This window comes from Penicillium robsamsonii, assembly GCF_028829455.1.
Source record: "Penicillium robsamsonii strain IBT 29466 chromosome Unknown utg000002l_segment0_segment0, whole genome shotgun sequence".
Taxonomy (NCBI): Eukaryota; Fungi; Ascomycota; class Eurotiomycetes; order Eurotiales; family Aspergillaceae; genus Penicillium; species Penicillium robsamsonii.
This window is the reverse complement of record NW_026643220.1, coordinates 928,772-949,545: the sequence shown is the minus strand read 5'-3', so window position 1 is coordinate 949,545 and position 20,774 is coordinate 928,772. Positions and strand designations below refer to the sequence as shown.

General features: G+C 49.6%; 12 protein-coding genes across 12 annotated transcripts; 4 read left to right on the top strand and 8 right to left on the bottom strand.

Annotated features, from left to right (window-relative positions):
* Window positions 1–561: 561 nt before the first annotated feature.
* N7447_003611 (Carbohydrate binding module family 20) lies at window positions 562–1,777 on the top strand (the record flags this gene model as incomplete). The annotated part of the gene is made up of 2 exons (XM_057227886.1): window positions 562–663; window positions 716–1,777. The coding sequence occupies 2 exons, from the start codon at window positions 562–564 to the stop codon at window positions 1,775–1,777; spliced, it is 1,164 nt and encodes a 387-aa protein (XP_057087227.1).
* Window positions 1,778–2,181: 404 nt separating this feature from the next.
* On the bottom strand, window positions 2,182–3,441 carry N7447_003610 (serine/threonine-protein phosphatase 2A activator; the record flags this gene model as incomplete). Its single annotated transcript, XM_057227885.1, has 1 exon — window positions 2,182–3,441. The coding sequence occupies one exon, from the start codon at window positions 3,439–3,441 to the stop codon at window positions 2,182–2,184; it is 1,260 nt and encodes a 419-aa protein (XP_057087226.1).
* Window positions 3,442–4,039: 598 nt separating this feature from the next.
* On the top strand, window positions 4,040–4,999 carry N7447_003609 (uncharacterized protein; the record flags this gene model as incomplete). Its single annotated transcript, XM_057227884.1, has 2 exons — window positions 4,040–4,484; window positions 4,560–4,999. The coding sequence occupies 2 exons, from the start codon at window positions 4,040–4,042 to the stop codon at window positions 4,997–4,999; spliced, it is 885 nt and encodes a 294-aa protein (XP_057087225.1).
* A 557-nt stretch (window positions 5,000–5,556) lies between these two features.
* Window positions 5,557–5,913, bottom strand: N7447_003608 (uncharacterized protein; the record flags this gene model as incomplete). The annotated part of the gene is made up of 1 exon (XM_057227883.1): window positions 5,557–5,913. One exon carries the CDS (start codon window positions 5,911–5,913, stop codon window positions 5,557–5,559), a length of 357 nt encoding a protein of 118 aa, XP_057087224.1.
* A 603-nt stretch (window positions 5,914–6,516) lies between these two features.
* On the bottom strand, window positions 6,517–8,167 carry N7447_003607 (actin-related protein 2). Its single transcript, XM_057227882.1, has 7 exons — window positions 8,108–8,167; window positions 8,002–8,048; window positions 7,796–7,939; window positions 7,474–7,699; window positions 6,851–7,416; window positions 6,716–6,793; window positions 6,517–6,657 (listed from the first exon to the last, which is right to left on the bottom strand). The coding sequence occupies exons 1-7, from the start codon at window positions 8,124–8,126 to the stop codon at window positions 6,571–6,573; spliced, it is 1,167 nt and encodes a 388-aa protein (XP_057087223.1). The 5' UTR covers window positions 8,127–8,167; the 3' UTR covers window positions 6,517–6,570.
* A 705-nt stretch (window positions 8,168–8,872) lies between these two features.
* N7447_003606 (NAD(P)-dependent oxidoreductase) lies at window positions 8,873–9,981 on the top strand (the record flags this gene model as incomplete). Its single annotated transcript, XM_057227881.1, has 4 exons — window positions 8,873–8,890; window positions 8,948–9,136; window positions 9,191–9,660; window positions 9,723–9,981. 4 exons carry the CDS (start codon window positions 8,873–8,875, stop codon window positions 9,979–9,981), a joined length of 936 nt encoding a protein of 311 aa, XP_057087222.1.
* Window positions 9,982–10,309: 328 nt separating this feature from the next.
* Window positions 10,310–11,984, bottom strand: N7447_003605 (bZIP transcription factor; the record flags this gene model as incomplete). The annotated part of the gene is made up of 2 exons (XM_057227880.1): window positions 10,310–11,463; window positions 11,513–11,984. 2 exons carry the CDS (start codon window positions 11,982–11,984, stop codon window positions 10,310–10,312), a joined length of 1,626 nt encoding a protein of 541 aa, XP_057087221.1.
* Window positions 11,985–12,426: 442 nt separating this feature from the next.
* N7447_003604 (GTP cyclohydrolase II) lies at window positions 12,427–13,614 on the bottom strand (the record flags this gene model as incomplete). The annotated part of the gene is made up of 2 exons (XM_057227879.1): window positions 12,427–12,456; window positions 12,514–13,614. The coding sequence occupies 2 exons, from the start codon at window positions 13,612–13,614 to the stop codon at window positions 12,427–12,429; spliced, it is 1,131 nt and encodes a 376-aa protein (XP_057087220.1).
* Window positions 13,615–14,723: 1,109 nt separating this feature from the next.
* N7447_003603 (SAGA-associated factor 29 family protein) lies at window positions 14,724–15,908 on the bottom strand (the record flags this gene model as incomplete). Its single annotated transcript, XM_057227878.1, has 3 exons — window positions 14,724–15,006; window positions 15,075–15,600; window positions 15,734–15,908. The coding sequence occupies 3 exons, from the start codon at window positions 15,906–15,908 to the stop codon at window positions 14,724–14,726; spliced, it is 984 nt and encodes a 327-aa protein (XP_057087219.1).
* Window positions 15,909–16,482: 574 nt separating this feature from the next.
* Window positions 16,483–18,081, top strand: pmi1 (mannose-6-phosphate isomerase pmi1; the record flags this gene model as incomplete). Its single annotated transcript, XM_057227877.1, has 5 exons — window positions 16,483–16,513; window positions 16,567–16,587; window positions 16,640–16,731; window positions 16,784–17,021; window positions 17,087–18,081. 5 exons carry the CDS (start codon window positions 16,483–16,485, stop codon window positions 18,079–18,081), a joined length of 1,377 nt encoding a protein of 458 aa, XP_057087218.1.
* A 1,027-nt stretch (window positions 18,082–19,108) lies between these two features.
* Window positions 19,109–19,707, bottom strand: N7447_003601 (uncharacterized protein; the record flags this gene model as incomplete). The annotated part of the gene is made up of 3 exons (XM_057227876.1): window positions 19,109–19,245; window positions 19,267–19,558; window positions 19,612–19,707. 3 exons carry the CDS (start codon window positions 19,705–19,707, stop codon window positions 19,109–19,111), a joined length of 525 nt encoding a protein of 174 aa, XP_057087217.1.
* A 397-nt stretch (window positions 19,708–20,104) lies between these two features.
* N7447_003600 (hypervirulence associated TUDOR domain-containing protein) lies at window positions 20,105–20,460 on the bottom strand (the record flags this gene model as incomplete). The annotated part of the gene is made up of 3 exons (XM_057227875.1): window positions 20,105–20,176; window positions 20,240–20,302; window positions 20,365–20,460. 3 exons carry the CDS (start codon window positions 20,458–20,460, stop codon window positions 20,105–20,107), a joined length of 231 nt encoding a protein of 76 aa, XP_057087216.1.
* Between the last annotated feature and the right edge of the window lie 314 nt (window positions 20,461–20,774).

Genomic DNA, 20,774 nt, shown 5'->3' with positions numbered 1-20,774 from the left:
TCATAATTGATTGTGGCGGAGAAGTACGTGGGGAATGGAAATGGTGGCGTCTTAGGGGTAAGCAGACATATTTGGATACTTGGCAGTTTGCTACACCTGAGGTTGTTCAAGTGGTCCAAGTACAATTCTTGACTGTAAGTCAAATATACTAGCCTTATAGACGCGAGTTTCCTGAATAGAGAGAAATCCCGAACTATTCCGTCGTCTAAGTGTGCGGATTGCCCAGTAAGTATATAAGAGGGAAACGGGAATTTATCGGCTTTTCTAGTCATAGTTCGACTAAAGCTGTGAGGCTTGCATCCCTTTGCCCTAGCGGCTGTCGGACAATTATCGGACACCATCCAGCAAAAGTAATACGGGTGTGAAGACAAGACAACGCCTACACATTCAGAGATTCAAGCCGACGACGGGATGGTAGGATCAGGACGTGAATGGCTGGTACGATATACCAGTATAGCAGCAATTATGGGAAATACACATATAAAAGGGGAATGTCTCGCCCGAGTTCAAGAGCCAGCAGCTTATATCCAGACTTCAGACATTTGAGAAAGTACATCCAAGATGAAGACATCATCGATTCTGACTTGGGCAGGTCTGTTAGCCTCAGTCAATGCTCATGGATACCTGACCATTCCTTCAAGTCGCACTCGACTTGGTTTCGAGGTAAGATCTCAGATGAATCCATGCATGCAATATATCATACTGATCTTATTAGGCTGGCATTGATACCTGCCCCGAATGCTCCATCCTTGAACCTGTCTCTCCTTGGCCCGATCTCGAAGGACCTCAAGTTGGCCGAAGTGGCCCATGTGGCTACAATGCCCGAGTTAGTGTTGATTATAACAAGCCCGGCGAGCACTGGGGCGATATCGTCGCCACATATACTGCAAATCAGATTGTCGAGGTGCAATGGTGTGTCGACAACAATGGCGACCACGGTGGCATGTTCACCTACGGTATCTGTCAGGATCAGGCTCTAGTCGACAAATTCTTAGATCCAGACTATCTTCCAACCAACGAGGAGAAACAAGCCGCAGAAGATTGTTTCCTGGAGGGTGAGTTGAAATGTACAGATGTTGCCGGACAGGACTGTGGCTACAGTCCAGACTGCTCTCCCGGTCAACCATGCTGGCGCAATGACTGGTTTACTTGCAATGCATTCAGTGCCGACAACCGACGCGGCTGCCAAGGTGTGGACGGTGCTCAATTGAACTCCTGCAAGACAACTATCGCCGGCGGTTACACTGTTACGAAGAAAATCAAGATCCCAGATTACGACTCTGCCCACACTCTGCTGCGCTTCCGATGGAACTCTTTCCAAACGGGACAGGCTTATCTCCACTGTGCTGATATTTCCATTGGAGGGGGTTCCGGAGGAGGACCGGTTACGACCAACACGGCTACAACTTTGACCACTACGACGACCAAGACATCCACTACCGGAGCATGTGCTACTCCTGCCACCAGCGTCTCTGTAACTTTCAACGAGCTCGTGAGCACGGTAGTGGGTCAGGATATCTTCCTCACAGGGTCAATTAGCCAGCTGGGCTCTTGGTCTACCTCGTCGGCGATCGCTCTGTCTGCAGGCTCATACACATCGTCCAACCCACTGTGGACTACCAGTGTCAGTCTTCCCGTTGGTACTACCTTCGAGTACAAGTTCTTTAAGAAAGGAGCGGACGGTAAAATCACCTGGGAAAGTGATCCCAACCGCAGCTTTACTGTACCAGCAGCCTGCGCTGGAACTGCAGTCACTGCGAGTACAACCTGGCGATAGAGGACTCCTTGTGACAACACACCATTGAATGAGATATGAGGTGGTGTGGTAGGCTATTGTGACGAATATGTAAATAGTCATATTACAGATTGAATTCGACAAGACTTGTTTAAGCGGAATTTATCTATAGGCTGGAAGCACCGTATTATACGTAGTACGTGTATCGTACTTTATGTCCACCTGAGGTCTAGACATCAATTCAGTTATACCTGCCAAAATGAGATTGATTTTGCGACTAGCGAGGATCATGTTGAGGCAGTAAGTTACAGGAGCAAGGAGTAGAAACATATTACTTGAGCAACTAGAAGCACCTGTCCGGAGATTATCATTTTTGTCATTTTCTAATATGCTAGTCATGATGATTCATTATTATGTTAGTGTGCTGAAATTGCCCCTCTGCGATCTTAATCAAAAGGAATGGGGCGCAGATTCGATCCGCCCATACGCTTACGCATTTCAGCGCCAGCAGCCACAGTACTGGGTACCTTGATACCGCAGCAATCACCAAACCAATCCGCGCTCTCATGAGGATGGTCATGGCCGTGGGCATGGCCATGACCGTCATGCTCAACATCTGCCTCAGAAGGATCGGTCATGCCTTCAGCAGCAGGCAGAAGGCTTCCGAACAAGAAATGTTGCATAATAGGAAGTTTCCCCAGCACTTCCTTAACAAACATCTTCTTCATGCCGCTCTCCACCTTGGTCCAGTTCTTAGAACCAGATATATCGTCCAGCATAGGACTATGCCAGCGCAGTCCCTTCACAGTCTTGACACTCTCGACCCACCGGACCTGATCCAGATAGAGATAGTTATCACCTTCCTCATCCAAAGTAGCCGTGTTGTGAATACCCAACGGAGTGATATACGGGTGGCCGACAAGCTGACTAGCTCCGAACAAGAATGGCAGGAAATGGTAGTCATCCAGACCCCAAACACCATGCGATCCAGCAGGCTCAAGGTAGTAGGCTGACTGGATCTCGCGCATGAGATGCATGTACTCGACATAGACCTTGACCACGACGACAGGGAAGTCGTTGGCGGGGAGAAGACCGAGTTGATACAGACATAGTAACCACATCATGAAGTTCAGTTCGTGACCAGAGCCGTAGTCAATGCGCTCTCGTGAACCCAGGCAGTTGATTAGATATGTCGAGGCTTCTTCGGTTGCGCCAGCGTCTTTCAACCCTAGAATGTTGGCGTGCCATGATGCGCTCTGGGCGCTTACATCGTCGCACAATGATCGGAAGGCCGGGTTGCCGAATCGGGACCCACCCTGGTCAATTGGTGGGTTCTTGACTAGGAGGGAGCGTATCTGAGTGACAACTGAGAGGACCTTGGAGATGGATTCGGATTGAGGCTTCTTTTGGAGGTCTTTGATAGAATGCCCCCGCACAGAGTCAGTTAGGCCAAAGACAAAGGCGAGGACGAGTTTGTGGGTCGGAGATGAGAGGAAGAGCTCATGATCTTTAGGGGATATGATGCGGCGGATTGGTTGCCGGTACTGGTGGGCGGAGAGGTCTGGAGGCGAAGGGAGAGGAGGGGTTGTTGGAGTTAGGTCTCGGGAACTGGGGTTTGACCTGCGGGTATTTGACCGCAAGTCGGAGAGTTTCTTGGAGAGATCTACCTTCCCCGTAGGAGATGGTACAGATTGATGTGATGCCATTTCTGTTGGTTAGGTGAAGGAGAAGGAAATATGTCGGATAAGTCGATAATGAGCTGGACACTGACCGCCTACCATAAACAGAGGATGACGCAATTTGCCAGAGGGGGAAGGAAAATGAGGTATTAGTTGGTCAAATCAAATGTGAATGGCAATGTGGGTATCTAGGAGTAAAAAATCTACATTGGACGGTCTATATCAACATGTCAAGCTTTCCAACTCACAGTGACACTTCCGATCAACACTTGGCCCAAGTGGGTTAGAGTGGAGCATGTGATCGCCTCCCCGGATTGGTCAGGTGACCTGGATCATCACATTGTTTTACGTTTTTGCTCGAGGTCACATTATGTGCCACATGATGGCCATAGCACCCCGAGAAGAGGAGCAGTCAAAGAAAGGCAGATAGCAAGGCTTCAACGTACCAGATCCAGCTACTGAATAATTTTCCTTCGCCGTGAAAATCTTGCCTCAAAACAGCTACTTTTCATCCTCCGTTGACATAGAAGGACCCAGCGCTCTAGGCCTGCATAAATTTGGTCCCAGGTGACCTCGGATTGGACAATACTCTCCAGTGGCAGATCAGAGGGACAAGCACGCCATAATGAATACATTCGACTCAGCGGCGCCGCCTCCGACAGGTTCCAGCAACTCTGGAGGAGCAAACAACAACCACTCGTCGTCTCGCTCGCCCACAGATTCAGCCCTGTCATCGTCCCTCGGTAGTACCCGGTCCCACTCAAGCTCCTCGTCCCGAAACTATGCCCGTCACCAGAACCCAACTCAGACCTCGTACCAATCCACCGAGTTCACCCCAATCAACTCAGCCAGCCCCGCGGGGCGCAACTATCAGTCCACAGAACAAGCAGCCGCCTCCCAGCCCCAAGACCTCGGCCCAAACAACGCGAACTCTGCCAATGGCAACAAATCAGCCAACAAGGACTCGACCCCCGAGCCCCATCACTCCTGGTATAGTCAATTCGCGGATCGATACGGCAGCCTCGAGCTAGAGAACAAAGGCAGTGTGGCCCGCGATCACCTCGCATTAGGTACGATATGCGCAACCTACTGTGAAAAAAAAAAAGCCACATAGAGCCCTCTAATGCCCACTTCCTTTCCAATAGAACGAACCTTCCTAGCCTGGATGCGCACTTCTTTGGCCTTCGCCTCAATCGGCATCGCAGTAACGCAACTCTTCCGTCTGAACAGCGCCTCCCCAACCGCACACGCCGACTTCCTCGGCTCAGCATCCGGCTCACACCCGGGAATCCTCCCACCAGACCTCGCCTCGGCTGCTTACGATTCAGCCGCGTTCCACACATCCTCTGCATCTGCCCGTCTTCGTAGTGTGGGTAAACCCCTCGGCTCGACTTTCATCGGAGTCTCGATTGTTATCCTTGGAGTTGGATTCCACCGCTACTTCCAGAGTCAGTATTGGATTATTCGGGGGAAGTTCCCGGCTAGTCGGGGTAGTGTGGCACTTACCGGGTTTCTGGCTGCTGCGCTGATTGTTGCTACTTTTGCAGTTATCTTAGCTGTTTCTCCGGGGGCTGTTGAGAATTAACTTGGAGATTGGTTCCCGGCTGATCTCCCATTTTTGTTTTCTTTTTCAACCCCTTTGCATTGTTCCCTCTCATGTGATAGTGCCCACTTGTTTTGTTCGTTTTGCGTGCAGCATTTACATTTCGGATTTCTTGAGTTCATACGTTTCTACCTAAGAACGTGAGTGGCCCATTTCTTTTTGATAGCGAAGAGAGGAGAGGAGCCGGTACATATTAGGTATGCCTTGGTGTCTCGGTATACTAATGTTGATAATAGTGTTTATACAACCACGATGATATCTTCAACTGTATGTACATATTTAGTCTATGTAAGATTTTTAGACGCCCCTAAAATCCTCTCATCTTTTAGCGATGCCAACTTGAACATAAATGAATTAATCCAAAAGATAAATAACTGCGGGACAAAAGTACTAAGAATCTTTGGCCGACTATCTATCACTCTGCCCCAATTCACCACACTCTCTCAATACATCACACTGCCAATTCACCATACAGAAAACACAGAATGATATTTGAAGAGCATTTTCGCGTGCTGAACATCATTCATCCTCTGTGCTCTCTACCAGAAATCGGACACCGATAGAAGCTTTCCGTCTTCCGCGTATTTCCCATAACTCCAACCACTCAAGGCAGCTTTGCCCGAGTCAATATCGACCATATCCCATTGCAAGGCACTCTGGCTATGCTGTTCGTGCCACTTGATATGTTTGACCGTCAACTTATTGCCTTGTTGGTTCAGGGCATCGTGGATAAGTTGAACAAGTGATTCCAGGTCGTCGGAAACGATGCTGGCCATATTGGTGTAGACAAAGCCAGGAGCGGTGGCATTTTTCAGGATAGATAATCGTTTCTCCAAGGGTAGGCCAAGATCCCAGGCCTGGTCCCATTGAGCCCATACATCTTTTGTTGACGACATATTGGGTGACTGTATAACCGGGGAACAGCAGATAAATTGGGTATTTGATGGGAATCACACTCGAACATGAGAATGCGTCGATGGGAAATGAATTCGATGACGGGTCGAGGGTTAATTAGATATTCAGGGAGAACTAAGGGTGATATTTAAGCGACGGGCACTCAGGCGTCCTGCTGACCGGGCGTGGAGGCTGAACTACGGAGCTGAACTACAAAATAGGTCTCTGGTGGATAGGAAAGATGACCCGAGCGATGTATAATACAGAATTAACATACAAGCAATGTTAGAAAGTAAGTGGATATAGGATATAATACACTATCAGGGACATTATAGATAAAATAGCATACAGTACGGTTTACGCCAAGAAATACATGTATAGTGGTTGACGTAGATAATCTACAAAGCTAACACGAAAAGCCAATAGAAACATTTCGTTCTTTTCTGTCAACGCCCCAAATCCACCCGCGCCAGACCAGTCTAGGCACAATGTAGGAAGCAGGCGAGACAGGGGAAACTACAAGATGGACGGGAGTATATCGACAATGATGAGGGAAGAAAAGATAGGGGAAAAAAGACCCGGGCATGGCTTGCAAACAATGCGAAGCAGATAATCAGAGAAAAAAGGAGCAGACCAAGAACCGGCTAAATACAATTCGTTTATCGCGGGCCGAGCTTGTCCAGGGCGCGTGCACCCTGTTCCTGCCACTCCTGCTTGCTCACCCACATGTCGTCCTTGTCGGCGATCTGAAGAAAATGGTGTTAGCACAGGTTGGAGCAAGATGAAAGAAAACGGGAAACTAACCAAATTGGCGAGCACGGCACCACCCAAGAACACCATGTGTCTCCGGCGCGGGGGATCTTCGATGCGGACCTTGAATTTCTAGAAGATCATTAGCCAAGTTATACTGATAATTTTGCCGGGGTTTCGTCGACGTACGTTCAGACGCTCTGGATCGCCGCCCAGTACCCGGGTGAGCCAGAGCTGCTTCAACTCCTTCTCCAAACGAGAGGGCAAACCGGGGTACATGCTGCTACCACCGCTGAGCACGATGGCCTTGTATAGACTGGATCGAACATCGACATCGGCACCCTGGATGCAGTTGAAGAGCATTTCAGCCATACCGGGCTGGTCAACGTCAACCAAGTGAGGCTGGAACAGGCACTCAGGAGCCTCGAAGCGCTCGCTGCCGACGCGGATGACACGGCCATCGGGCAGGGTGTACGATTCGACGAGAACGGTGGTATCCTCGGAAAGCTTTTTGTCCAACTCAAGGTCGTAGGAGACGTAAGCAAGCTTCTCCTTGATCTGGCGGACGGTCTCGAAGTCGGCGGTTCGGTTCAGCGCATAACCGCGGCGCAGAAGGAGGGCAATCAGGTTACGAGTGACGTCGCGGCCGGCGACGTCCAGGCGCTTAATGTGGTGGTTGAGTACGGTCGACTCGTACACGGGGATAATGTGCGTCACACCGTCACCGGAATCCACAACTACGCCGCTGCTCAGACCTATAACATGACATCAGTATTCATCCTGAACTCACGCTCTGTTCTTGGATCACATACCCTGGGCATACAGTGCCAGCACCGCCTGGATCGCCACATAGACACCACCAAACCCGTATCCTTCTAGCATCACCTCGGCCATCTGCTCGCGGTTCTTAAGCGGGTTCATCGGGGGCTCCGTGAGGAGAATCTTGCGATCCGTGGGGTCGATCTTCATCTTCTCGTAAAAGGTGTAGTTCCATAGATGTTGCATATCGTCCCATTTCTTGACAATTCCGTTCTCCATCTAAAGCAGCACGGGTTAGGCATTGACAAGACACTCGTCTGGTTTGCGGAGAGGGCGGGGTAAAACAGGCGAGGACAAGACCGGACATATACGTACAGGATAGCTGATCTGGAGCATTGATCGCGCAGCAGCAGCTTCATCACCACACATGATATCCTTGACGACGATGTCGCCGCCCTGCTCCTCCGTTCGCAAGATGGGCCGCCCCACTATGGAGGGAAACTGGTGCTCTGGGAAGTTCTGAGGAGAGAATATAAATTAGAGAAGAGGCATGGGCAGACTGTAGTGGTCATGCGACATACCTGGGCGGCATAGCCGACCTTGAGGAAGCCGGTTCCTCCATCGAGGACTGCGGAGTAGCTTGTTAGCTTGGAGCTGGGACACGGTAGCCTGGGGGAATCGGTGTACCAATGGGCATTTCCGCCATCTTGGAGGAATTGGGGATTTGACGGTTGGGAGTAAGGATACCGTCCGAGACTGAAATTATCTTTGGAAACTCCCAAGATGAGCGGAATTAGGAGGGTTCAGGGGAGAGCGGAGGTGTTGGGGATGTTTGAAGTCGAGCCCACGGCGGACGGAGCATCATAACTTACGTGACCGTACCGTACCTGATATTCATCCCACAACTGGGGGGCGAGCCGCAGCCATGACGGTATGTGACCACATCATCGCATTCTTGGACCAGACAAGCTCAGCGATGATGGATTATGCTGTAAATAACCCATTTGAGCTCCTGACAAGTAGTAGAATAATGGAATAATGCTGGAAATCAATATAGGCCAACATTTGAGGCTATAGGATAGTACACGTGGGACGTCTCACATTAGGGGCTACACGTGGACTTGGCTACATGGGCACACGAAGCATAGAATGTGAGTAAAGAGACGAATTATATAACCCCACAGCAATGAAGTCCAATCGGTGAAGTCTAACCTGAAGACAGAACCCCCGTTGATACCATTGAAGAGCTTCCTGTCAGCCGACTCCGATATCCTCCGCGCTCCACCATTCCTATCATCCCTCGACCCATACAAAGAGACCCATACAAAGATTGCATTGCCCTGCCTAGGTAGACACCGCATTGCTAAACCCATTTTGAGCCAATCCTTAAGCCAGTTGTCTATAAAACTGTCACGCATTTGAACCCGCAAACTAGCGAGACAGCGAGCAACAATGCCACAAATCGGCTGGGTAAGTAACCCCTAGAACATCTACAGTTCCGAGCAAAAAAACCAACAAAGCAAACAGTATGGCCTTGGGTCCATGGGCCTGGCAATGGCCTCCAACCTGCAGCGCCACCTAGCCACAAAGAAGGCATTGAGCCTGGTCTACTCGAACCGCACGATGTCGCGCGGAACACCCCTGCAAGCACTGGGAGCAATCCCAGAACCAAATTTCGAGAAATTGGTGTCTCAATGTGGAATTATTTTCACCATGGTAAGTCAATTCCACCGGGAAATACTTCGCAATGGAACTCAAAGTGTCTCCTAGGTCTCGAATGACTCAGTGCTCCAAAGCCTGCTATCCACCGCCATGGGTTCAAGCCAGTCCCTGAAGGACAAGATCTTCGTCGACTGCTCAACGGTCCACCCCGATACCGTGAGATCCGCTGTATCGCAACTGAAAAGCAAGGATGCATCGTACGTAGCAGCTCCGGTCTTCGGCGGGAACCCAATTGCCGTAGATGGCAAGCTTGTTTTCGCTATCGGTGGACCTAAGAGTGCGACCGAGGCTGTCAAACCTCTGATCCACGATGTTATGGGTCGACGTGTGATTGATTGCGGTGAGGATGCTATGAAGTCTTCGCTTCTGAAAATAGCCGGTAACATTGTTACTGTTAATATGATGGAGGCTGTTGGTGAGGCTCAGGTCTTTGCCGAGAAGACTGGGCTTGGAACAGGTGCTATGGAGGAGCTCATTGGTGAGGCTTTTGGTCCTGTTGCTGGAGGGTATTCAAAGAGGTGCGTAACAGTATTGTTTCGGTGCTGGTATTGTGGCTCTTCATACTTATCTTTGTTTCCAGATTGACTACTGGAGCTTATGCGCCGCCCATAGACTCTCGTCCTGGCTTTGGGGTTTCTCTCGCTATCAAGGATGCTAGACATGCTATGTCGATGGCGCAGGAACATGGTGTTGAACTTCCTGGCCTTGAGGTTGCTCGGACTAACATGGAGGCCGCAAGAGAATATGGCGGCGAGTGTCTAGACAGCAGTTCGATGTACGGGACGCTGCGCCAGAAGGCTGGCCTGGAATTTTGGAATGAGAAGAGTAGGAGAGGGTAAGGTGAAACCCATGTGTCCCATAAGGTACGGAGTAAATATTGATATGAAGATTTCTATTCATTTAAATGTCTAGACCGAAATGATCCCTCCAAATATCATTGGAGGCATTAACATGAAGCCCTGGAAGTGACATGTGCCCCTTCTTACAGCATGTTTCTGCTTTGTGTTGAGACTCAGCCAAGAAGAAAAATTAATACACCCAAAAAATTAAAAAGGTTGACTTGCTTAAAAGCCAGGATTTCCTTTGCGTCAAGATGAGTGGCGGAATTGAAAGATATAAACCAAGATCCACAAAGCAGAGGTAGGATAGCGGTTGGAGTGCAGCCGCTTAGGTGGGTTTGTAGTCTCCTGGAGATTCTACCCCGTATGAGGTGTTGGGCCGTGCTCTTGGCTTGATTAGTGTGGTGTCTACCAGAGAGGGATAAGTTTCCGCAAAGCTGGGCCCCAACGACCAATTAGACAAATTCCTCATATGCCGTTCGAAGACGGGGTTGATGACCAGCTCATCCGACTCGCCGGCTGACAATAAACAGTCCGTAGCCTCGTATGGCCAATTGACGTTTATGTCACGTGTAAATGGCATGGTCCAGTTCTCAAACGGGTAGTTCTGGTAATTTGTAATGATCCTGTCGCGCATTCCCGGCCAGGGAACGTAATCCATCCAAGCAGGGTGTGGATGGAGAATTTGTGTTGGGCGTGGGGTCAACCACTCTGGGAGTCTCTCATAGTTCTCTTGCGTGGGGTAAATTTGCCAGCGCATAAGGAGGAACATGGTGTAGAGCACGGCAACTTGTTCCGGCAAAGAGGAGATATCGGGAAAGGCGCACAGGATATCGGTGAACACTTTTGAGACCGGATGGGAGAAGACACTTCTCTCCGGGTTTAGCAACGAGGAGACACTCGGGTACGGTGGCCCGGCTAAGTTTTGTCTAGGGATGCCTTGAGCCGCCTCGCGTTGACGGCTTTGAAGAAATTCCAAAAGAATGTTATCCAAAGGACATGTCGCCGGTAGATTTTGTATCGGAGCGGCGAATGCAGGTGGCCCATGGTCAGAGGTTGTGGTCAAGGGATGGGGGTATATTGGTGACGGAGAATTCAGCGGGGGACAGTGGAGGAGTTCTGAGCTGCTACGGTGTAGCCGGTCGACTTTGGGGACAGTATGCGAACCATCCAGAAGGAAATTAAACCCTAGACGCTCCTCCGAGCCGAGGTTTAGCCCATGAGTGATATTATGGCGTTGCGAGTCCAATGCGACACGGAGAGAGGCGGAGTGAGGGCCTCCATTGGTACTGTTGCGGCGACTCCCGAGGGTGGGTGCAGAATGGGTCGGAGAAGGTGTATCAAAGCTGGCAGTAGACTCGGGATATGTTTTCTCGCCTGTAAGTAGTGGCTGACTATGAGGAGTGAGCCGATCGGTGTCGGGCAATGGGGATTTTTGCGGAGGCGGGGCGAGATTGGGTGTAGCTAGAGAAGGAGATGGTTCTGTCTGTATCAGCTTTGGACTTGGATTGTATTGGGATACACAACTGACCTGGTAGTTCTGGCTTAGCCATCAATGGTTGGAGAATGGCCATTACCGCCTGAAGCCCTTGGCGGAGCTCTGCGTTCTCCGAGCGAATCGCCCCATTCTCCTGTAGAGCTGCTTGGAGATCGAGGGAGGGTTTTTGTGACGACAGGTCCCTGACCTGTTGCTCCAGAGCTTCTATGTGCCCCTTGGTCCTTTCTCGAATTGCGCGCTGCGCTTGGCGGTCATTGGCCCGCTTTTTTGCCAACTGATCGGGTGTGAGATTGGCGACACCTCTTGATGACATGCTATTCAGCTTGCGCTTGCGTCCTGATCTCGTGCCATGGTCCAAGCTTCCTTCCACGTCTAGGGAAGTCGCACGGGAGGGAATTGGCAAGTCCTCTTTGCCGACGGGTGTAGGTTGCGAACGTTCTGGTAGGTCGGACAAGTCGGGCTGAGGCACCACAAGCTCATTGGCGTTTGAAGCGCGGGTGGCCATGGCCTTGCACACGCGCTAGTTAAGATTGGCCATTCAAGTGGAAATTGTGGAATGGGAGGGTTCTGGAGTAAAAAAAAGTGTGAGGTATGGGGTGTTACCATGTGGGTCAAGAATGTGAAGTCCAAAACGCTTTAAACTTTCATGCAGCCAAGGGATTGCATGGCATCAGGTTTATTGGGAATAAACAATATTTGTCTAGGTACCATATATCTAGGGACACGAATCTTCATTCTAGGAAAGGCTGGCGATGAACATGAAGTATTGGGCACAGAAAAAAAGAATATACAGAGCGCCATATGTAACCTTGGAAAGGATCAAGATTGTGCACAAAGAAATCGATCATATACAAAGGCTTTTTGTAAGTTCCAATGCAAGAAAACATACGCCAGACAAAAAGGGGAATGATGGTAGGGACATAAATTCAGAACGACAAGCTGAAGCATTATTGGATCATATGGCCCATTTTCGAGATCTATCAAAGTCAACGTATTAGTATAACACCAAACTGCGCAATGGTTTGCAGACATACCTTAGTCTGTAGATAGCCCTCAATTTCAGAGCTCTTAATTCCTCGCTGGCCGCCAGTCCGCCATGCTAATGGGACCATCGGTACCCGTTCTTTTACAAGAACTTCCCGGTTGGGGCCCTCGATAGCGCGGACTTTATCGGGGTTATTGGTAAGTAGACGAATTCCTTCTGGAATGGCATCCACACCACAGCCAAGGTCTACCAAGATGGCGGTAGCCAGCCCATAGCTTCGAGCATCAGCCGGATGGCGGAGCAAAAGGTTTGCCTCAACGGTATCCGACCCAAGATCCTGGAGATTGTATGCCTTCAACTTCTCCCCAAGACCGATTCCACGACCCTCCTGGCGTAGGTAAACAATCACACCCCCTGTCGAATGTGACGAGAGAGATTGGACCTCTGGCGGCGCATCAGAGGCAAGGCCCTCAACAGGGAAAGACATCAAGCGCGCCGCCTCATCCAGCTGCTCGCCGCAATCGCACCGCGCCGACCACGCCGTTTCTCCCGTATAACACTCCGAGTGAATTCGCACCAGCGGCGGCTCGACCTGCTTTGGCGTCGAGGCTGAACCAGACAAATCATCATCATACCGGCTGCTTACTCGACCTGGGTGCAATTTCCCAACGTACGCGCCGCGAATCATTCGGTCCATCTCAGTCTCCCCTGGCCGAGCGCTGTCCAAGCTCCGGCTGCGAATATTGTTTCCAAATACAATGGCCAAATGCTCCTTTCCATCTAAATCATTGTGGTAGAGGTGCAGGAACATTTCCGCTCCGTTGGTTGTCGGGATTCGCGCCCGCACAATACATTCCACTGCCGGGAGCTTCGGGAGTAATTTGGGACCTTTAGCATCCTGGATCTTATGTTTGATATCTGCTGCCTGGCTTTTGTGAAAGACTGCTGTGGGGTGTAAATCCAAGTTCAATGTGCCACCCGGGGTCGCAGGTGGGGTGAATGCGGGCGACAGCAATGAGTCCGGTAGGGCCGGGGTCTGTTCGCCTGCGGCGGTGTTTCCCTGACTGGAGTCATCCGATTGTCCATCTGATCTGCCCGGCGACGAACGCGGCGCGAGCTTTGGTGAGGCGTGGGCCGGTAAGTCGGTCATTGCGACGGAGAGGCGGGGTAGTCGGAAGGTGTGACGCGTGAGGCTGCGGAGGCTCTAGTGTGCAGGGGTAGGGATTCAATGGCGCAGATGCATCGGACGAAAATAAACACAAAATCTGTTAAATGGAAAGTTTTAATTGCGATGTAGACTATGCCCCGGCTATGCTCCCTCGGCATGAGGAGAAGAAAGCTGAGTCATCTCTATGTCAATGCTTACACTAGCACATTCTCTCGGCCCTTTGTGTTTTAGTCAAGAATTTATAACTTGTGAGGTTGCTTCAGCCTTATTTGATCTAGAATTACACCCTATAAAATACTTGGCTTTTGGCCTAAAGTCAACGCTCAAATTGAATGTTGTTCTCACATTGCATATATCAAACAAGTTTAAGCCGACATCGGGGAAGAAAAATATAAAAATATAAACAATCACGGCAATTGATCACGCCACCAGTGTTTTAAGTGGTGCGCATATCAGCGATATAGGAACATCTATGATCAATGCTGTGGCCATTCAAAATGCATGGAAAGTGTATCTCACATACTTGTCCGTGTGGTACATGTTCGTCGAAAACGCAAGGTAATGTGATGTGCCATCAGCCTCGGCACTTCAATGAGGGGGCCAGCATCGGATTCCATCGCCATTGGGGTTGACAGCGTCAGCGTTGGCTTGCCGTCTATCTGGTACACAAGACACTAGCTCCTTGCGTTTTAGAAGCCATTCGCATCGATCGTCCGGTCCTTGACGAGAGAGCAGGCTGGCAGATTGACTTCCAGTCATACGAAAGCTTCTTATATTGTACAGGTCTGGAACTACTCTATCCTGACCTAGCTTTCTCCCCGTATAGCGCCAACACCCCCCTCCTGGCCACTAAGCCGATACCAGAGATTGAACCAGTGGCTAGCTGCTAGGCTAGGACGGCAAACTTAGCTGTATTTGGGTCAAATGTCAACTAGAAATTGTCGTAGTTTCAAAAAAAGATTTGGTTCTTTCTAACTAAAGTATCTAGTCAAGATGAAAGCACCCCATATCCATGGTAGGCCTTCGAACTCCAGATAGCGCCGCGCTTAAATGGTATCATCATCACATCAGATCGTAGAAACAGCTTGAGATTACTTGCCCAGGATATCCAGCACAAATCGCCGGTCAACCTCCATCTCTTTATCGTCCTCTTCACCCTCAAACTTGAGGCGATAGACGTCCTTCCTTGCGCCCATCACTTCCGCACGATAGAATGTGGTAGTGTCCGGGTATCGCGCGAGGACCTGCTTGCCAGCAGGGTACGTGGACAAGTGGGCGCTGAGCTGAGGAATTGGAATGAGAGAGGCAGCGGTAGTTTTGTAAACTGCCCCCTGCTCACCATTCTCATTCGGCTCGGGGTCCTGCACATCATATCTGAATCAGACATGACGCGTCAGTCAATGTAAATCGAGACAAAACGAAAACGACCCAACATAACTTACCGCTTCTTCGGTCCGTCGCCACTAACAGCCTTGATTATGCATTGGATCCCCTCACCCTCGACGCCTTGTTTATTCTTATTGTGTTTGAACACCACCTGAGCCCCAACCACCAACTGGCCATTCCGCTCTGCGACAGTGCCCTTGGTCCCTTCCGACGGCCCTTCCTCGACCTTGACCATGAGGTTATCCTGACGGCCCCCGTCGCGGGCTTGCGTGCTTGATGAGACGCTGGCGCTGCGTGGGATGGTCCCCTTTGAGCGAGCGGACTTGTCAGCCCCCGAGGCACTGGGGGAGTCGGTCACCGAACCTTCGACTTCATTTCTTTTCTTGCGCGACTTGTTGAACGATGCGGACCGATTGGGAGGTGCTTCGGCTTCGGATGCCTTGCGCAATGCTGTGAGCAGTTCTAGGTTTTTGATTACGTCGCATGGTTCGTCCTGCATGATCGAGCGCTCATCTTCGCTGAGCTTTTGACTTAGGCGGAGCCAGCTATCGAGTTGGTCGTGTTCAGCCATGGTCGGTTCTGCTTGTAAGCGCGAGATTAGCAGATGCGATTAATAATCAGTTAAAAATTGTTCAGATTAATTAGATGTGCAGCGCATGTTGGAGCTTTGTGGTGGCGGGTATAGAACCGAGGGATCTAGTGCGGGGACGCTCACGGTTGCCATCATGGGCGATCTTGTCCACCAAAGCTTTAATCTGCAAGGACAATGAAGTCTGCTGATCGAACTTCTCCTTTGATTTTCGAATATCCTGGCAGATCTTGGTCCAGAGCTCCAATTCCTCATTATTGCCAAAGCCGTTGTCTCTGGGTCGGGGGCGGTTGCGAGACATCGGGCCGTTTATCAAGTGTAAAGAATGTATGGAGAGTATGAACAGCTTATTGCTGACCAGAACCCTTAGGTAATGAGACCAGATTTGAAGCAACAAGTTGTTTATTCGAAGGCGTTGGAGATGCGGTGATAAGGGCTCCGTCCGCCGGGCGGTCGGAGTTGATACGCTAAACTACTTCGGGACATTGCATTCTAGATGTAATGACAATTGAATCATGAACTTCTTCTATTCTCTGTAGATGTATTCGTAATCGACTTAAGTGTTTGACTTTGTTGACCCTGTTATTATGATGTCTCGATGCGGTTGTATGTTTTAGCCATATCTAGTAGGATGGTTGCGGAAGTACTCCGTTAGGAATGATAGATCGGGATAGATACCTCCGTACGGAGTAAACCCCAGAAACAAAAAGCCGGGAATTCCTCGAAATGCCACGGAATCAATCTCAAAAATAAGAGGCCCCAGACGTGTGTCGTAGAGACCATACAGGCCTTATACCACCTCTCACCGAAGGCTTGGCGGGCAATTTCTAATAGAAACTTGCCCCTCCGTTTTTTCTCCAAACATCCATTTCACGATGCAGGTACCACTACTTCGGTTGCAATGCGGTAAGCTTTGAGATTCTCTGTGGCAGCAACATGACTGATATGTTTTCATTTAGGCGTCAACAGCTACGACTGGGGTAAGCTAGTACACCTGCGATATTGTGTTCCCCGCACTAATGTCCGTCATAGGCAAGGTCGGCCAAGAGTCGGCAGCGGCCAGGTACGCGGCCACAACAGCCGCCCCGGACTTTACGATTGAGGCCGAGAAGCCCTATGCCGAAGTAAGTCAGAGCCCAAGTCTAATATTGGACGTAATGAGCTCACCCTTCATAGCTCTGGATGGGCACACACCCTTCTCTTCCATCTAAAGATGTCGAGACTCAGCGTACCCTCCTCGACATGGTTCAGGATAACCAGGCCCTGCTGTCGACCGAAATTAGTGAGCGATTCGGAGGCAGACTCCCGTTCCTGTTCAAGGTGCTTTCCATCCGTAAAGCCCTTAGCATCCAGGCCCATCCCAACAAGAAGCTCGCGGAGCAGCTGCATGCCCGGGACCCAAAGAACTATCCCGGTAAGTGTTACTTGGGATCACACTCAATCAACGAGCACCTGGAATGATGGCTAACCAATTGAAAGATGACAATCACAAGCCTGAAATGACAATTGCCATCACTCCATTCGAGGGTTTGTGTGGCTTCCGTCCGCTCGCAGAGATCGCGCATTTCCTACAGGCCGTGGAGCCGCTGCGTACCCTAGTTGGCAACCAGGCGGCGAGTGAATTCGAGCAGCTCGTCAAGGGTAACGAGAACTCAGACGACCCTGCTGTCATCCAAAAGAACAAGGAAGCACTACGCTCCCTCTTCACCACTTTGATGGAGTCGTCACACCAGAAGGTGGAGGCAGCCTGCAAGGACCTTATCTCGGCCGCAGACAAGAATCCCGACAGCTTTGGAACCGTGCCAGGTGAGGTGGAGACGAACCCCACCAACCCTGCCGAGCTGGCTGCGCTTGCCAAGCGTCTTGACGGACAATTCCCGAACGATATCGGTCTGTTCATCTTCTTCTTCCTCAACTTTGTCAAGATGGAGCCTGGTGAGGCCATGTTCCTGAAGGCAGATGACATTCACGCATACATCTCCGGTGATATTATCGAGTGCATGGCGTCCTCTGACAACGTGGTGCGAGCGGGTTTCACCCCGAAATTCAAGGACGTCGACACCCTCACCCAGATGCTGACTTACTCCTATGCACCAATCGAGGAGCAGAAGCTCCGAGCAACAGACTACCCATATGTCATCCTGAACGCCATTGCTTACTCTAGCGCCTCATCCGCAATGCTCTACGACCCTCCTATCGACGAGTTCAGCGTTATCAAGACTGACCTGAATCGGACGGGCGCCAAGGCCACTTTCGACCCGATCGATGGCCCTAGCATCTTTATTTGCACGCGTGGCAAGGGCAAGATCACTGTTGGCAACAAGACTGAGGAGGTCCGAGAGGGCTATGTTTTCTTCGTTGGCGCTACTGCCCAATGCGTGATTGAGAACACTGGCAGTGGTGAGGGCGATGATGATGTCTTCACGACCTATAAGGCATTCTGTGAATTAACCGCTGCCGGTGAGGAAAACTAGGTCAATGGTAACTACGTTGTCATATTCTAATCTGTGGCGTCAAGATGAAACACCCCGTTCTTACATCGGCGCAAACCTGTGAAGTGCATGAGGAAACAGAGATGATATACGGTACTCTAGTATGAAATAATAAAATAACAAAATAACCAAACTATGGACAAATCCAATAACAGGAGACGAAACTCTAGTTAAGCGTTCAGGCTGTAGTTGCCACAACCCAAGGGCTCAGAAATATTGTGCCAATGGGCCTCTGAAGAACCTGATCTTTGTACCAATGGAGTTACGGGATTCCTTGTTTGTTAACTTCTAATTCGGATTTCTCTTGCTCGAATTTTTTGATTTTCTCTCCTCCGGTATATAACTATACGCAGTGTTATAATATGGCGCAAGGGAAATGGTTTGCGCTTAAGCACCTCAGGCGCTAAGTGATATTGGTAATATCGTCTTCCATATTGATCTCAAAACTCTGTCCAACATCACATGGCTGATATTTGTTCAAAAATATGTTCATGTTTTGCGGGTTTCAATATATGTGGCGGCTCTTCAGTACGGCGAGCAAAATAGGCACCGAGGGCACGATTTTCTCAGTCTCCTTTTTATAGCCCTAACTTGACCTCAACAGGAGGTGTTTGATCCATCAGGTTATTTAGGTTGAATGGAATACTAAACACAGTAATACTTGGGCAATGACCATAATCGACAGCATAAGTAATTCCGTGATTATTATTGGGCCTCGGAAGAACTGCACTCGATAACATGTCGATTAACCATCAGCCAGCTATATGAATGTCTGTTTCACGGAGTAGAATGCGGTTGCTGAAAAAGCCACATCACCAACAAAACAGATATACAACGTGATATTCATTCCATTTACTTGTTTCAGGGCAATACGATAGGCTTATGCAGAAGATTAGTTACCAGGCCTAAGAGTAGATGGGTACCTACAGTCTGACTAAGGCCAGTGTTACGACATGATGTCAGTACATCACTCTTCTGTATAGTCCAAAGTGTCAAGGATATCCACAGTTTAAATTACTTGCCAACCACTTGCGTTGATAAATTCAGCACTGGAACGATTAACCTTGTCGCCACATGTGCCACCCACAATGGCCTCTTCTCGCTCGAGATCACGCTGCTCTGCAAAGTGGCGCTCAATACCACAATCTTACATAGAATTGCCAATACCTTCCAGGCCGGATGTTTGTTTCTTGCGGCCGTGTGCGCCGTTATGCCTGACCTCAGTGTTCGTCTGGCCCTGCATCGGTCTGCCTAGGCCGCGGTTCACATCACCCGAGGTGGCTCCCATAAAGGTATCCGCCACCGATGTGTAGGTATTCTCTTCTTCTTCCTCTGCGTTTAAATTGAGGTTGTAGTTGTCACCGGGGTCGCCGGTATAGGTGTCGCTTGCTGGGGCTGAACCGGGAGGGAACGCCCGAGCGCGGTATTCGGGGCCCTGGTCGAACTCGTTGGCTGGATGCTGTAGTCTATATTAATTCGGTGTACTATCGTGGGCTCTAAAGTTAAACATACACCCTCAGTGGTAATTAGCCCTTCGCGAGGGACCGAGGGCCTAAAAGCACCTTGTTTGGCATTTGCGGCGTTATTAGCTTTCGACGAGTGACTCATTATGAATACGTATTTCCTCCAGTGCTGAGAAGTAGCAAAGAACTCGATTGTCATATCCTAGTTTGGGGTTCTTATATTTCATGACCCATGATGTAACTATGTGGTATAGCCTAACTAGATGGAATATATAGCAAAGTGGCAAATTGACATGACACCAAGGTCATCGCCAGCATGGTAACAAGTGGCTGGTATTGCTTAGTGAACTGTCTATTCATTACTTCAAATTCTCCATGGCGAGAGAAATGAAGTGCAGATGACGTAAAAGTGTAAATTGACATTTGACATTCGCGCCTTTCTTGACTAACTGGTACATTCAAGTGACAGATACACTGGACATGAAATACAAGGCTCATCACCGTAGCCCAAACAAGAATAATTAACCTTCGTTTAGTTCGTATTAGGTGTCGTCGATTTCTAAGGTACCTGGATTGTGGGCTACCATTTTACCATCCTTGTTCTGGAAGCGAATCTGCTCAAAGACCGTCCTTAGCATGATGCATTTAGTCACATTAGCTCATAACATTCTACTCACCTTTGGCGGATTCTTCACACCAACCTCTGCCGCTCGTTGTTGGTCTGTGATTATCTCTTCCACCTAAATATATGAGTAATCAGCACACCCTTACGGTTGTCCATAAATCGTCATATTTTACTAACAGGTCCTTCATGCGTTCCACCGCGAATCCTGGTTCCCACATAATCACCGGGGTGAATAACATCTCCGTATTTGTCGGTAACTTTGTTATCACCCATGTTGAACGTTTCTGTCAATGATTGAAATAGATAACACTTCGAGGATACTGGATACTCGGGACCAGAGCATACTACATATATTCCTTGGGGCGAGAGTTGCACTATATAGAGCCACGATGATCTCATATGTACCTCATCCCTACAGTTCTATCCAATTTGGCCGAGGGTAGGCGTGGACTGGGCCAGTCTCGACAACGGAGCACTAAAGAGACCACTAAAAAGGCATCACAACGCTGAATAAGCGGTCGGTACTATTTAACATGGAAACAGTGGCAGCAAAAATGTGTGATCATAGGCTATTGAAAACGGGGTGT